Source organism: Gobio gobio (genome assembly GCF_949357685.1).
Source record: "Gobio gobio genome assembly, chromosome: 13".
NCBI lineage: Eukaryota > Metazoa > Chordata > Actinopteri > Cypriniformes > Gobionidae > Gobio > Gobio gobio.
The window spans coordinates 16,975,607-16,990,518 of record NC_137106.1 but is presented as its reverse complement, the minus strand read 5'-3'; the positions used below and the strand labels follow the sequence as shown (position 1 = coordinate 16,990,518).

The window sequence follows — 14,912 nt, the reverse complement described above, 5'->3', positions numbered from 1 at the left end:
ACATTTATTCATTGTTTCATACATGAATGCTGCTGTACAGCTCTGAGCAGCCAGTGTTAATCATATATATATATATATATATATTATTCAATACATAGGAATGTGTACAAGGGTTTCTTTCTATTAAGTAAAATAAAGCAAGAGTATTGCTACCAAAAAGTATTTTTTCTCCTTAACCTCTTGCCATTCCTGTCGCCTAAGAATAGAATAACAAAAAACACTAAATGTGACAAACCATCAGAACCGAACCCGAAAACCGTGGTTAAAAAACCGAGGTATGTATTGAACCGTGGACTAATTGTATTGTATTGTTGCATCCCTAATATATATAAATACAGCTCTGGAAAAAATTAAGAGACCACTTAACATTGATTTCTGAACTTGGAGTGGTCTCTTAATTTTTTCCAGAGCTGTATATATATACACATATAAAAAAGGATTAAAATACAGTAAACAAATATACTGTATATAGTAGTATTTAAATAATAATAATAATAATAATTCAGGTAAGAAAATCTATAAACCATATAAATCCATAGAACTTCAGGCTCCAACATTTACTTTAACCTAATGTATTCAGTAATTTTATTTTAGTGTTGCGCTAACATGAGTCATCTTTGACTATACTGGCATCTAGTGACATAAATACGTCATTGCACTTAAAAAGCAAACCTTTTTTATTTACCAATGTCATTGCACAAATGCTCTACTAACAATCAGCATTAGTTAGATGAATGCATTTTGACCACAAAAATGTCAAACATAGTGGTCATGTCGGCCCCTATGAGGTTAATCATTCAATCTAAAATAAAACCACTCTTATTAGGCTAGTAATATGATTGGACTAATTTAAGGACATTGTTTTTAAACATTATTTAAAAGTACTATTCATTCCTTCATGTGAAAAACATATAACGTGGGAAAAACTACTGAATGCACCTTTCATTTGGTTGAGAAGCATTTGCATATCAATTATATATGCAAATGCAACTGTGGGATTACAAATTTAAGAATCTGTTTAAAACTAAGGGAAGTACATTGTATTTAGCATTTAAGGTAAAGATGATGACATCAGATGAATTATTCTGTTTTGCAAAATTTCCAGCAAAGTATTTCTGCCAGTTCCTGTTCTTTTTATTGTAAGTCAAATTAGCCAGATTACTGAGATCCTCACCTTTTGTCTTAAATGGCTTTTGGAGCCCCTGTCCCATTTTTGAATCGTTAGGTTGATTGGATTAGCATCTACGCATTTGAATGACACTGTTATACTGATTGGATTAGGACTGGTGACCGGTCATTGCTTTGTTTAGATTGTCTCCGCCTCTACTGTGTATATACCTCCCCCTAAAATGTAGATACATTACAGTGTATACTATTTTGGTCACACTTAATGGACAGCAGCTACCGACAGCACGTGTTCTCAATAAAGAATCCTGCTGAAGATATATCCAAATCTCCTGGTCTTTCGCTTCTGAGTTTCCAACAGAAAAATTAACAGGAATCTTACCTAATTCAGTCTGGATGTTGTCAGGAACTCCTGTTATTGTCTTCCTTCTTTGCACCCTCTTGGGTCTTCGTATTATGGTATCAGTGTTTGCTACGGAGCGACGGAAACTGGCCTGGCGGTCAAAGTTCTCACCTAAAGATGTAAGAACATAGAAAACCAGTGTTCATTAATGCAGAGTCCACAGCACTATATTGTAGTTAGGGCTGCACAATACTAATGTAAAAAAAATGCATGATATATCTACAAATAAATTTTTTATGACAGATACTATTTATTTTATTTATAAATATTTGTCCGTTTTTGGTATAAATTGGTCAATATTGTGTATTTAATTGTGCATGCTCATTTTTCCTCATTTTAAGATTACCTTTGCCGTCATCTAACACTTACTTCAATTTAATCTTTAAACATTTAAATTATGATTTTTATTTTAAATTATTTTTGACAAATACAGTCAAACCAAAAATTATTCAGACAATTATAGATATAGATGTTTTACTAGTGGGTGCAGGACACTAGTTCATTTATGTAAGTGAGGATAGCAAAATAAACTGTAACATATTATTCCCAAAAATTCTTCATACAGTGGACTACCAGTAAAATTGATAAAAATTTGGAACCAAAATTATTCAGACACTTTGATCTGACCATGTTTTGCTTAAGTGTTTTTTCTTTAATTGCTAATGAGACCTTTTACACCACAGACTGAACCAAATGAAGCATTGCTTGGTAATTGGTTGACCTAAATTGGTATTATTATCTAATTGTGTACTTAAATTTAACAGCTGACGGCTGATTGGTTGATTGTAATCCATTACACACCATTCTATCAAAGTTATCTGACATTATCAAGATGAATTTGTTCTGACCTAGTTTAACTCTTGAGTTATTTTCATATTGTATTACCATATTCTAAATTATAGCGAATAAACTTTGATAATAGTGACTTAATAGCGAGAAAATACAGCTTATTGATATTGGCCAGAGTTTTAATATGGATGTATTCCTAATTGCAGCTGAGAAGAACTGAAATAATTAGAGGAACCTGCTCTCCTAATCTTAAAACTGTCATAAATTCCTCTCATAAAATAAGTATTACGTGAATATGTGATTATCAACAGAGCAGTTAAAGCTACTGCTCTAAAAACTTATCAATTATTACTTAAGTGATATTTCATAATTTAAAAATGGAGGTACCTGTAATGTTGATGGGAATGATATCAGTGGCCACCGTCTGAGCCTGTAGTCTCATTTTCTCCTCAGGAGTAGGCAAAGGTAGACAGTTGGTCCAGCTTCTATGGATGTCCATGTCCGAGCCGTAATCCAGCAAAGGGGTCTGAGGCGGCATTGAATACACAAGTTTCTCCTCTTCATTAGATGACTCTGAAGCCTGAACACAACACAAACAGACCGATTTAGTGATGTCAGAATTATGTGAACGATAGCCTAGCCAATGCCCAGTGACAGGTATTGTCTGATACTTGGTCATTTCTACTGTTAATTCAATTAAGTGCTTTCCAAAAAGAGCATAGTAAAAAAAACTCTTGGAGTGCATTTCCCTCCAGGAACGTCGGGTGACTGAAATATTTCTCTGAGCAATAAGCCCAGGGGAGCCCTGAATGGAGGAGAGCTGCTCTCTAAATTATTCATGTTAATTTGAGATCAGTGTTACACTCAGTGTTTTCAACCATAATGTGTCTTGTAATTTTTTTGTTTTTGTTTGTTTTTTGCCAAAAGGACAAATTAGACATTCTTTTGTTCTGCTTTGCCTAAACTGTTATTATAAATTTGCAAGATTGCTTGAGGGAAATACACAATCTAATTATCTATTAATTATGTCTAATTTGTGTAGTCTACCATACTCATTGCCTGAAGGGGAAACACGCTCACTGCGGGTGACTAGCACTAGTAGGTTGTGTATGAAGACGCTATGAGGACTTGTTAGGATCTGAAGCCAACCTTCACACAGCACAGTGCTACCACTGACTAGCAACTGCAGTGAGAGCGGTACCTTTCTTTTCCAAGATCTCAAATGACAGCAGAGAGAGAGGCAAGACTGAGATAGACAGTCTAGGACTTTAAACCGCTTGATGAGAGGAAAGAACATTTGAAAATAAAGGAACAAAAGTGAAGTAAGACAATACTTTTCTTTAGTATTACAGAATGTGGAACAAAAACTTTCTAGTTAGATAGATCATTGATTGTAGTGGATACTGGACTACAATGCTAGCATGCGTACAGCCACTAGGGGGCAGTGCACAACAAGACACCCAAATCATGTGTTCAGTTAAGTATTTAGGAGAAAACCAGGCCTTTGTCTGTTTCATATGAGCATATTTAGCTCTCATTATACAATATAACAACTAAACAAATACATTATTTGAAATTAACTAGAGCTCTTGTTTTTGTTCATGTCAGTCCACTCAATTTCAGATTTGAAATGTGAAGCCTGAATGTACTTAACCTACATAATTAAAAGCTATTTCCACCAACACGGTGAATTCGATTATAAAGTGCTTTACATACTGCATGTTACATATTGCAATATTTCAAAATTTGTTGTTTTTCTCTAGTAACAGCATACATGTGAATGCAAAGGTAAGGACAGTGGCCAAAATCTGTGTTAAGGTCAGGCTTACCTTCTTTTTTTTCTCTGCCTTCTCTTCATCCAGGTGCACACTTTCACAAAGGCTGGTTGCAGAGAAGGCAGGGCTTTGGGAGTAGTACTGGGAGCTGCGGAAGCCATCTTTCCTGAGCTTGTCGCACTCTGGAGAGGCAAGCATAACCATCCAATCATGAACAATTTGTTGTGGTAATGAGTAAGATAATTTAATGCAGATCACAGGCCTATAGCATTTACACATCAATTCATACTACATGGTTGTGCACATGCTGCTTAAACAAATATTTTATTAATCAAAGAGGCTATAAAATCAAATATTTATTTCCTAATGCTGCGTTCACACCGTGTCTACCGCGTCTAGTTGGACGCTTGAACATTTTGAATCCATTTGCGAGTCCACAGTGAATTGGACGCACGTATAAATTGAGCGTTTGAAGCAAAATAGACGCGCGTTCAAGGCGCTCCAGGAGAAATATGTCAAAAAACACCACTCTGCCTCTTTTCAATTACATTAAAAATATATATTAAACATTAATAGCCACACAGATGTGGTCCAGGCAACGCCTACATTATCTTCACTGCATGTGTATTTAAATATCCTTAAAAAATCAAGTTATGAAACTTCTCTTTGCACTCAGTCAAAACGATTTGGCAGACAACAAATTGTAGATTCATGACACCAAAGATCGGCCGTTAGATCCACACAAGACAAACCACTACAGGACATCAGAGCCAGTGGCAAACGTCAGAAGGACTGGCAGAGGAAAGGCTGCTCTCGCCGGGGTTAATGAGCGCTGAGTGCCCGGTGATCGCCTGGATCTCACAACTCCAAAAACACAAGATTATTTTTTTAAATAGGCGCTCTCTTTATAAATAAACCACAGATTTGAGCTTTAAACAACTACATTCCCACTTGAAAAAGTCTTAAAACTACATTTTTTGACACAGTAGTATTTTTAAATTATGCAGGGTTTCTCATCAGGTCACTTTACCACGTGACTGCAGCGAGCAGGCTCCTGATTGGTTATCGCGGCGCGAATTGACACCAAAGTTCAGATTTTTAAACTCGGGCGTCAGACGCGAATTCGCTTCAAACGCGTGAATGCACAAAAAGCACCACTCACGCATAACGCGCGTATCGCGCAAGGCGCTCAATTTGTGTCAAATTGACGTCAAACGCGAAACGCGCCTATCGCGCCGCAGGACCTCCAGATGTGCGTCAACGCGCCTTTCCATTGACTTAACATTGAAATCACTCGCTCCTGATGCTCTATTCGCGTTTGGTGTGAACGCAGCATTAAAAGTGCTGTATGTAAGAATGGCAGCTAGTGGTGGAAATGGGTACTGCAGTCCAAATTCAAAATATTTTTTGCCCCGCCCCCTCCTCCTCTGCTCACACCAGTTTGAGGACACGCAACAAGAACGAATGCAATTGACACTGGAAAACGAGGAGACTCACACACTAAGTTGATTAATCCACGTTTTAATGTGCTTTTTTAGATGGATGCCGAGGCTTTTTAGGTCAGGTAGAATCTGCGATCTCTGACCCAGTTTGTTCGCTGGCTTCCATTGCTGCTACAATACGCAGTGTTTCCGCCAACTGGCAACCTGGGGTGTCGAAATACTATTGGATAAACTGGCAACATGCGATATCGCACAGACCAAAACAAAAACGTTCCGACATGGAACGCACATTTCAAAGTAAAATAACTGTCTATTTTTCAGAGAAACGAGTATGTGAACTTACTATGTTTCCTAAATATCTGCAAACACATTACGGTATTTTTATGCAGTCAAAAACTTACATACAGCACCTTTAAAACAAAATCACCTTGTCGGAAATGAAGCAATACAAAGTAATAGTAAAAAACATTTATTCAGAAAAAAATAACTGCAGTACATATGTTCTTCAATTGGAAAGAAGAAGCAGCTAACTACTCATCAACATAATTTAAATAAATATTTTTTTTTACAGCAAAGGGGATTGATCAATGTACTTTTACTCGGCATAGCATCCCGATAAGCACACTGCTAAGAAGACATTTTAGTTTCACATAAAGTCTGTTGACTCTTTTATCACACTCAGCGTATTACTGAACCACTGCAGAGCCACAGTGTCCTTTTGCCCTCAGTGCAGAGAAAGGGCAATGACAGACAGACAGACAGACAGACAGACAGATAGATAGATAGATAGATAGATAGATAGATAGATAGATAGATAGATAGATAGATAGATAGATAGATAGATAGATAGATAGATAGATAGATAGATAGATAGATAGATAGATAGATAGATCTTCAACCAAAAAAAATAGTAGTATCAGTTTTCTTCTGTAGGGCTGAGAGTTTAGCCTAAATATGTCACATCTGACTGTCGGGTTATGAATGGCCTGAGAGCAGGGGGTCTCTACCTCCACCTAATGCCACTGACATATCCATTTATTTCAGCTGATCACCTCCTCTGGCACCTTCATAATGAGTGCCTGCTGAGAAACACTATGAGCCATTCTCTCTTTCTCTCTCTCTCTCTCTCTGGCAAACAAATTTCAGTTACTACATGCTGTAAATGTCTATGTGAAACATAAAAATGTATATATATAATTTATATGTGGCGCTGACCAGGAGATTATACAGTTCAGTAACACAAAGCTGTATGTCAGCAAGATTACAAACAACATATAATGCAAGTAGGAACAGCTTGGCCTGCATTCTTAAATGGATAGTTAACCCTGAAATAAAAATAAAGCCATCTTTTACTCCCCCTACTGTTGTTCTAATGCCCTATGTCCTTCTATCTTTTTCGGACCTCAAAAGCAGAAATGTTAAAAATAGTCCTGCACGCGCTCCTCCATATAATGGCAGTGAATAGCGACCAGGCTAAAACATTACAAAAATTATACAAAAGTATCACGCCATGATACAGTGAGACGTGCGCCATATATGGAAAGTGATCAGGAGGCACACTATAAGGTTTCGCGAGAAAGAAACCGTATTATTCAGTCAAAATACAGAGCTCGGCCGTTACTCTGAGCGTGCTCCGGCGCTCATGCTTATTTTAACAACACTGTTGTCATGGAACCCAAGATAAGCACACACACACACCATTTTGAGAAATCAGGCTCAATAGAAACAAACAAAACTCCCTTGGAGTCAACAACTATAATTATTTGCGCATTTTTGAGTTGTAATTAGTTAGCAGAGGCTAGTGCAGGTTAACATGTTAGTAGCTCAAAGTGAAGGATAGACACAGAGTTAATTCATATTTCTTACGTTTCTATAAGCAGCTTCGTCTACCATCTAAGAAGGCGTTAAACCAGTAGATCAGCAAAAAAGGAAAATTCTGTTGTTCCAACTTGTATGACTAACTTTCGTCTGTTCTATGGGAGAAAGAGCACCATGGACAATTAGCAAAATATCTAATTTTGTGAATTATACAGGTTTGTAGTGACATGAGGGTGAAGGTATCAGTGGATGACAGTAACTGATTTTTGCATTTCCAAAACCTATAATGTTGGTACAAAAGATTATTGTACAGCTGTAGCAGCTGAGTCGACTCTTAATTGTCACATTGTGATTCAGATTGTTAGAGGAAAATCATTTAAAAGCTGTGATGTTGGTGGTCAATGAATGTAAATTAGATATATGTATAAATAATTCACATCTATAATAAATAGACAGGCAACAGCTATGACCCTGCTAAAACTCGCTGGGAAAGGAGGGAGAACGGACATTTGGTGTGCCACCTGCTGCCCCCGCTGGGGCCAAGACAGCTCACAAACACACACCGGTACATTAGCATTCCAGAACACCTCGGAGAACTAGTTATTTAGGCAACAACAAGGTCAAATGAAGGAATTTAAGAGGAATAATGAAAGTAAAATGTATCTGGTTTCCAGATACAAAAGGAAGTGATGATGTTCTCTGGTATAGGATAATATACCAAAGTGCAGAAGAAGGTCAAATGATGAGGACATATGCCATTAGGCTCTACAGGAGTTGGTTCAGGGAAATCCCTGTGGGGAGTTTATTGATACGAAGTAATATAAGCCAAAAACCAAAAGATAAAACCAGGAAGATTCAGAAACAACATGAAACCTAATTCACAATCCATCCTTCGATCCAATCAATTCCCGAAGGAAGAAATCTAATCCCGCCCTACATTTTACTCATTCCAGAAGCCGTTTTACTTATACGGTATATGTCACAATAGAGAAGAAAAGACTATGGCAACTTCCGTTTCATGCCGACTTTAAAATTAGTCATGGACACATAAGAGAACTTCTTCGCAGTGGTAATGTTATCTTCATTATAAGCAATGGCCTGTAACAGAAATCAGATATTCTTCTGAAGGGCAGAATATCTAATTGTTCCAATTTCTGATTATATGGAGCAATTATGCTAAATCTTATATGGGGTTTCTAATCAAGCTACTAATCATATGTTGTACTGTTGAGAATATTATAATAATTTTATATTTTAAAAAAAGAAAGAAAAGTACTGTAGCTTTTGTCTCTGACCTCTGAGGACTGTTTTCAGGTTGACTTTGGCCTGGTGGTGAAGGTCCTCGACGCAGGCTGGTCTTGACCCTGGCAGGAAGACATTCTCCTGTTGGTGCCAGGGGGCTGTGTAGTGCACAGACCACTTGCTCTCCTCATCAAGACTGGACACCGCTATAAGAAAAAGAAACAAGGACACATTCAAATTTGAAATGCTTCAAGGAAGAAGGTCAGTGGTTTGTGTAAAAGTGCAATAATCCTATTTAGGATTATACATTTCTCCTAAATAACTGATGGCAGACAATAAATGTAGGCGTTTTTGTTGCTCTACCCTGCTGGAAAGACCAGCTTTGACCGGAATGAACCTCCGTCCAGGTTTATGCTGGTTAGTGCAGGTTTAACTGACAGACCATGGCCAGCAAGGTCTTTTGTTGAAGCTACACTAGTTGACCATGAAAAAGCTGGTTAAAGGTCCCGTTTTTCGTGTTTTTTTTTAAGCTTTGATTGTGTTTACAGTGTGCAATATAACATGTGTTCATGTTTCGCGTGTAAAAAAACAGTATTTTTCACACAATTTACTTATCTGTATACTGCTTTTTTCACTGTCCTCAAAACGGCTTGAAAGATTTCCCTGTTCTATGAAGTCCCTCCTTCAGAAACACGTAACGAGTTCTGATTGTGCCAGCGGTTCCCGTGTTGTGATTCGACAGCAGCTTAGCGCACGCAGAGTGCACGTTACCGGAAAGGTCACGCCTCTCACCATAACGGGGATGCATGCGCTCAATGATCTCTAAGTACAGCGTCTCTGGGAAAGCCAAACAAAGGTGACTTGACTCCGGGATGAAAATAACAGCATCTCGACGACATGGCGACAATCAAACTATACAAACGCAACCGAACGCAACACTTCCTCTTATCCACGCGGGAGCAACAAGACCACGCCCCCTTTTTCACGTACTCTTGTGGGCGGAGGTTAGTCGACAAACTGCTCTACTGACGTAATTAAAGCAGGATGTACCAGGATGTAGTCCCAACCGGCCGTTCGCTGTAGGCTTTGAAAGGGAACTTCTGTTAAATAAAATATCTCGCTTGGCATTGAACTTTGAGCTTTATAATTTTACAGGTATTATATATGCTCTAACAGCAACATTACACACTAACTAAAGTTTGAAAAATGGGATCACGAAGAACAGGACATTTAAGATATAGTTAAGAGGCCTGTTGGGGACACAACATATGTGACCAGGAATACATGTGTCTCTTCCACAGCATAATCCAAAATAACATTATCTTTTAGAACTATTTAGGGGTGCATATATAGGTAACTTACAGTTAATCTTTAAAAATACTACACTAAACAAAATGATAAACGCATGATCAAAGATCTAAGACTGCATGCTCGTCAGAGGTTAATATGCTGGATGTGGAAGTCCTGGGCTGGTGTGGTTACACGTGGTCTGCGGTTGTGAGGCTGGTTGGATGTACTGCCAAATTCTCTGAAACGCCTTTGGAGACGGCTTATGGTAGAGCAATGAACATTCAATTCACGGGCAACAGCTCTGGTGGACATTCCAATTGCACGCTCCCTCAAAACTTGTGACATCTGTGGCATTGTGCTGTGTGATAAAACTGTACATTTTAGAGTGGCCTTTTATTGTGGCCGGCCTAAGGCACACCTGTGCAATAATCATGCTGTCTAATCAGCATCTTGATATGCCACACCTGTGAGGTGGATGGATTATCACCAGGGTTTCACCAGCCATCCTGAAAACTTTCTATCGAGGGGCGATAGAAAGTGTCCTGACTCAGTGCATCACAGCGTGGTACGGGAACAGCACCAGTCACGACTGCAAAGCCCTGCAAAGAGTGGTGCGCTTATCCGAGCGCATCTCAGGCTCAGCTCTCCCGTCTCTGCAGGACATCTTCACCAAACGCTGCAGAGGTAGAGCTACTAAAATCATCAGAGACATTAATCACCCTGCAAACTCTCACTTCACCCTGCTGCCATCTGGTAAGCGCTTCCGTAGCCTGATGGCAAAGACTGAAAGACTCAGGAGGAGTTTCTTCCCCCAGGCCATCAGACTCCTGAACTCAGTCACGTGACTCACTTCACCCCCGCACACGCATAAACATACGGTCTTTCAACATTAACATCCACATACTGCAATTGCACTGCACTTTACTTTACGTCCCTATTGTTACTGCGTAACAACCTGTAATAAACCTTGCACATTATACTTCTTTATATATACATATTATATATTTTATGTTAACCACTTATTTTTAAGTCTACAGTTTATCTCACTTATCATCCACATATTTTTTATATATTTTTTTTTTTTAATATTTTTTTTTTTATCTTATTTCCTATTTTTATCTTTTACTTGATTTATTTATAATTCTACTTATGTTAATACTTTTTATTCTAACTTTATTCTATTTCTATTTAATTTCTTGTAACTGTTATTTGCACTGTCCATGGAGCGGACCTGTTTACATTTCACTGCCAGTTGTATATTGTGTATATAACTGTGTATGTGACAAATAAAACTCTTGAATCTTGAATCTTGAATCTTATCTCGGCAAAGGAGAAGTGCTCACTAACACAGATTTAGACAGATTTGTGAACAATATTTGAGGGAAATAGGCCTTTTGTGTACATAGAAAACGTCTTAGATCTTTGAGTTCAGCTCATGACGGGGGCAAAAACAAAAGTTTTGCATTTATAATTTTGTTCAGTGTAAATTTGTATGAATTGTATTAATATACATTTTTTATTAATAATAATTTTGTAAATTTCAAAATGAAAATCCACCTTCATACTTTCAAATATAATGATACACTCACTTGTAGTTCACTTTTTTATATTTGGTGTATTTTACCTTTATTTATATTTTTTACACAAAATAGTTCAGAATTTTAATATTGGCCATAACAATAAAATAATTATTGGCTTATCTTATTAGCCAGAAATGTAAAATTAGTTTTAACTCTAATCAACTCAGATGTCAGCAGGAGATACAATTGAGACAAAATAAAACCAGCCGCTGGGCACATGAGATAGATTTGGGAGCTGCAGTCATGTGCGGATTCTTAGGCTCCTTCTGAGAGAACACATGAAAATCTGTACGAGGGGCCGGGCCAATCAAACACTTCTGCACCACTGCGTCTAAAGACACTGGAGACATGCTTGTCTCTGGCTGGTGCCTTGACAACCCAGATTAAACGATCAATTATGCCAAGTTCCACCGGGTAAGATTAAACAGGTCAGCCTTATCAATGCATTCCTTTCCATACAAAAAGTATGCCAGTGATTTATAGATTATTCACAATCATAGTTTTGCTCAAGTGCAAGAGGTCATGCGGGAGTATTAGGTCATGAGCTCAAAATACATGGAGGTAGATTTCACTAGTCCACCAAAAAAGTCGTCTCTATTGGAAAATAAGGCTAATTCAAATGTGTAAATAAGTACAATATTAGTGTTACCTAAAATCAATTGTACAGTTTTTATAGCAATATAATATATTCTATAATATAATTCATAATAATAATTTAAGTCAAGTCACCTTTATTTATATGGCGCTTAATACAATATAAATAGTTTCAAAACAGCTTTACAGTGATAACAGGAAAATGATTCAATGATGCAAACAGAATTCAATTCTGCTATAAAGCAGCTCTAAAAGAAACGTGTCATTGTTCAAGTTCATAACCAAGAACCATAATTCATGAATCATTCATAAAATTCATAGTCCATATATGATTTTAGTATGGATATAATCATATACAATTTAATTGAAATATATCTCTAAATGTAATTATAATCATCTGCATCATTTGGTGAACACTAAAGGTAGAATATATATATATATATATATATATATATATATATATATATATATATATATATATATATATATATATATATATATATATATATATATATATATATATATATATATATATATATATATATATATATATATATATATATATGTGTGTATATATGAACAAAAGGGCAACAGAGCTTTAGATCACCACTAAAAATCATTCAAAGTTGCAGAACAAGGTCACTATAAAGAGACAGATGCCCCACTATAAAAAGAAACTCGCAAACAAATGTAGCACAGCGCTCTGAATCAGATGCATGCAACCACAGCAGCACTGATGAATAACCCCACAGCCCAAAACTACTTGAGTCTACTTGACCTTGAGCTGCACGAGTGATAAGAGAAACCCAAAACAGCACAGTACATGATTTGAGGAGCTTACCCTTCTTTTTGAAGTACTTAATGACAGATTTAAGAGTAGTCCCGATGAACACCATTGTGACGGGTGATCGATCCCCTGAGAGATGCCTGCATAAGGATGTATTAGTCCACCATTGAAGCGAGTGAGTTAGAAGAAGAAGAGAAAGGGGGGAAAACGGCACTACCCATACGACACTCTCTCTTTACTCATTTTACGCTGACTGGCACAGCATGCAACACTCCCCCTCCTCTTCTATCTCTCTCTCTCTTTCTTTCACTCTCTCACATTTGCCCACCCCAGAGGATTTTCAGTTGCTGTTTGAGTCATTCTCTCTCTCTCTCTCTCTCTCTCTCTCTCTCTCTCTCTCTCTCTCTTCGTCAGCCTATCAATAGTGCGTCTCTCCTCCCCTCCTTGTGTCTCTAGCTATAGTGCATGTCTCTCTGTCGCATTGCATAGGTTTAAGGCTCTCTCACCTTGCCTTGCTGTGGAGGTATAACCAACTTGGATCCGTGCCATACTCTATGGATCACTGACAATCAGCCTATTGTGTTTCTTTACACCACTGCAGCCCCTGCCTCTCCTCCTTTTGCTCTGTCCTTTTTTGAGCTGGGGGGCCCAGGACGAGTTTGAAAAGGATCCTAGAGTATTCAGCAGAGATTAAGGTGGTGGTCACCCACCCAGCTCCTATTTAGTGGCTCACTGCTGCAGTATTTCATTAGTGTCGAAGCAAGTGTAATTTCTTTCTCCCTCGCCCTATCCTTTTTTTTCTTCTTTCTAATAAACTGTGACTGACCACTCAGCATTTTCACACGTGAGGTTGGTCAGAACTACATTTAAATTCAGTTCACATGGCTCACAGCTATGAGTTTTCGATATCACTGTATGTCTATGACATAAGTGCCGATTTTTGTTTTTGCCTGTAGGTGCCCACTCTTTTCATTTTTAATTGTAGCTCTACACGAGCAAATAACTTAAAACATGCTAACCTTTCTCAAATTTTTTAAATCCAACTAATAATTCTCATTGCTCCAGATCTTAAGTTACTAAAACGCAGCTATAGATTCATATTTACAGCTTCTATGGGCTATAAGAAACATATTAGGCACACTAAGCGTGTTCACTTACAATATTATTTACAAGTGAACAGTTTATGAAAGACTAATTGACCTTAAGATAACGGTTTGATAACCACGCCCACCACTGCTTTAAAAAGGCCCGCACTCATATAAGGCAGATATTACGACCAGCGAGGTCCACCAATCAGAGAGGTTCCTGAAATTCAATAGATGTTTTGATTGGTTAACATTAACAGAGAATATCTCTGTTTTTTTTCCATGGGTGCTCAACGATTTCCGTGGGTTCTTGAGCCCCCGAGCCCCCACGGAATCGGCGCCTATGGTCTATGAAATTGTCATCAACCATTGGGACAGAGAAGTAGTATTCAGACCACCTTCAAGTTTTGGTTTTTTGAGCAAAGGATATTTTAAGCTCATATTTACCAATCCTGGTGTGCCAATCAGTGATGCTGTAAATTAGAGCCCTCTGTTCACCATAGCACACTAAGATGAGACACAGATGGCCATGATGCATTGATACTGATCCAACTTGCTGACCATCATATAGAGCGTGACGACCACTCAGTAGCACAGCAAATGTCTGTCCCTGTTTTTTATGCACTTTATGGATAAGAATTGAGTATAACAATCTGAAGCATGCTGTAACAGTTTATAAGAAGGATTTTACAGCAGTGGTAAACATTTCAATTGCCCACTAAGCTAATAAACAGTTTTGATAGTTTCGTCTAATGTGACATTCAAGTCTAAAGTCTTGTCAATAGATAATAAACCATTTTTAATTTCAGGGGAATTGTCGAGTAAATATTGTGCAAAATGTATTTTAAAATAGCAGCAATTTTTTTTTTTTCATCTGCAGCATTGTAATAACATTTTTCTCTCAACAATTGCTAGTTCTGTAACATTTCCGTGAATGGTTCTTAAAATACTTTTGAAAAAGAAATATTTATAAAAAATAAAA

At 37.6% G+C, this 14,912-nt stretch overlaps 1 protein-coding gene across 7 annotated transcripts in view; it reads right to left on the bottom strand.

Annotated features, from left to right (window-relative positions):
• The window catches only part of nhsl1a (NHS-like 1a), a 60,583-nt gene that overhangs the window by 10,185 nt on the left and 35,486 nt on the right, over nt 1-14,912 (bottom strand). For 4 of the 7 annotated variants that reach the window (XM_079833119.1, XM_079833118.1, XM_079833124.1 and 1 more), the window contains exons 2-6: nt 8,648-8,800; nt 4,147-4,274; nt 3,519-3,593; nt 2,705-2,897; nt 1,508-1,639 (exon numbers count right to left, since the gene is read on the bottom strand). In XM_079833119.1, the coding sequence (XP_079689245.1) occupies nt 1,508-1,639; nt 2,705-2,897; nt 3,519-3,593; nt 4,147-4,274; nt 8,648-8,800 (681 nt within the window). Of the gene's footprint in view, nt 1-1,507; nt 1,640-2,704; nt 2,898-3,518; nt 3,594-4,146; nt 4,275-8,647; nt 8,801-12,899; nt 13,086-14,912 lie in introns of those variants that run through there. The other 3 variants (XM_079833120.1, XM_079833121.1, XM_079833122.1) reach the window with 2 other exon arrangements.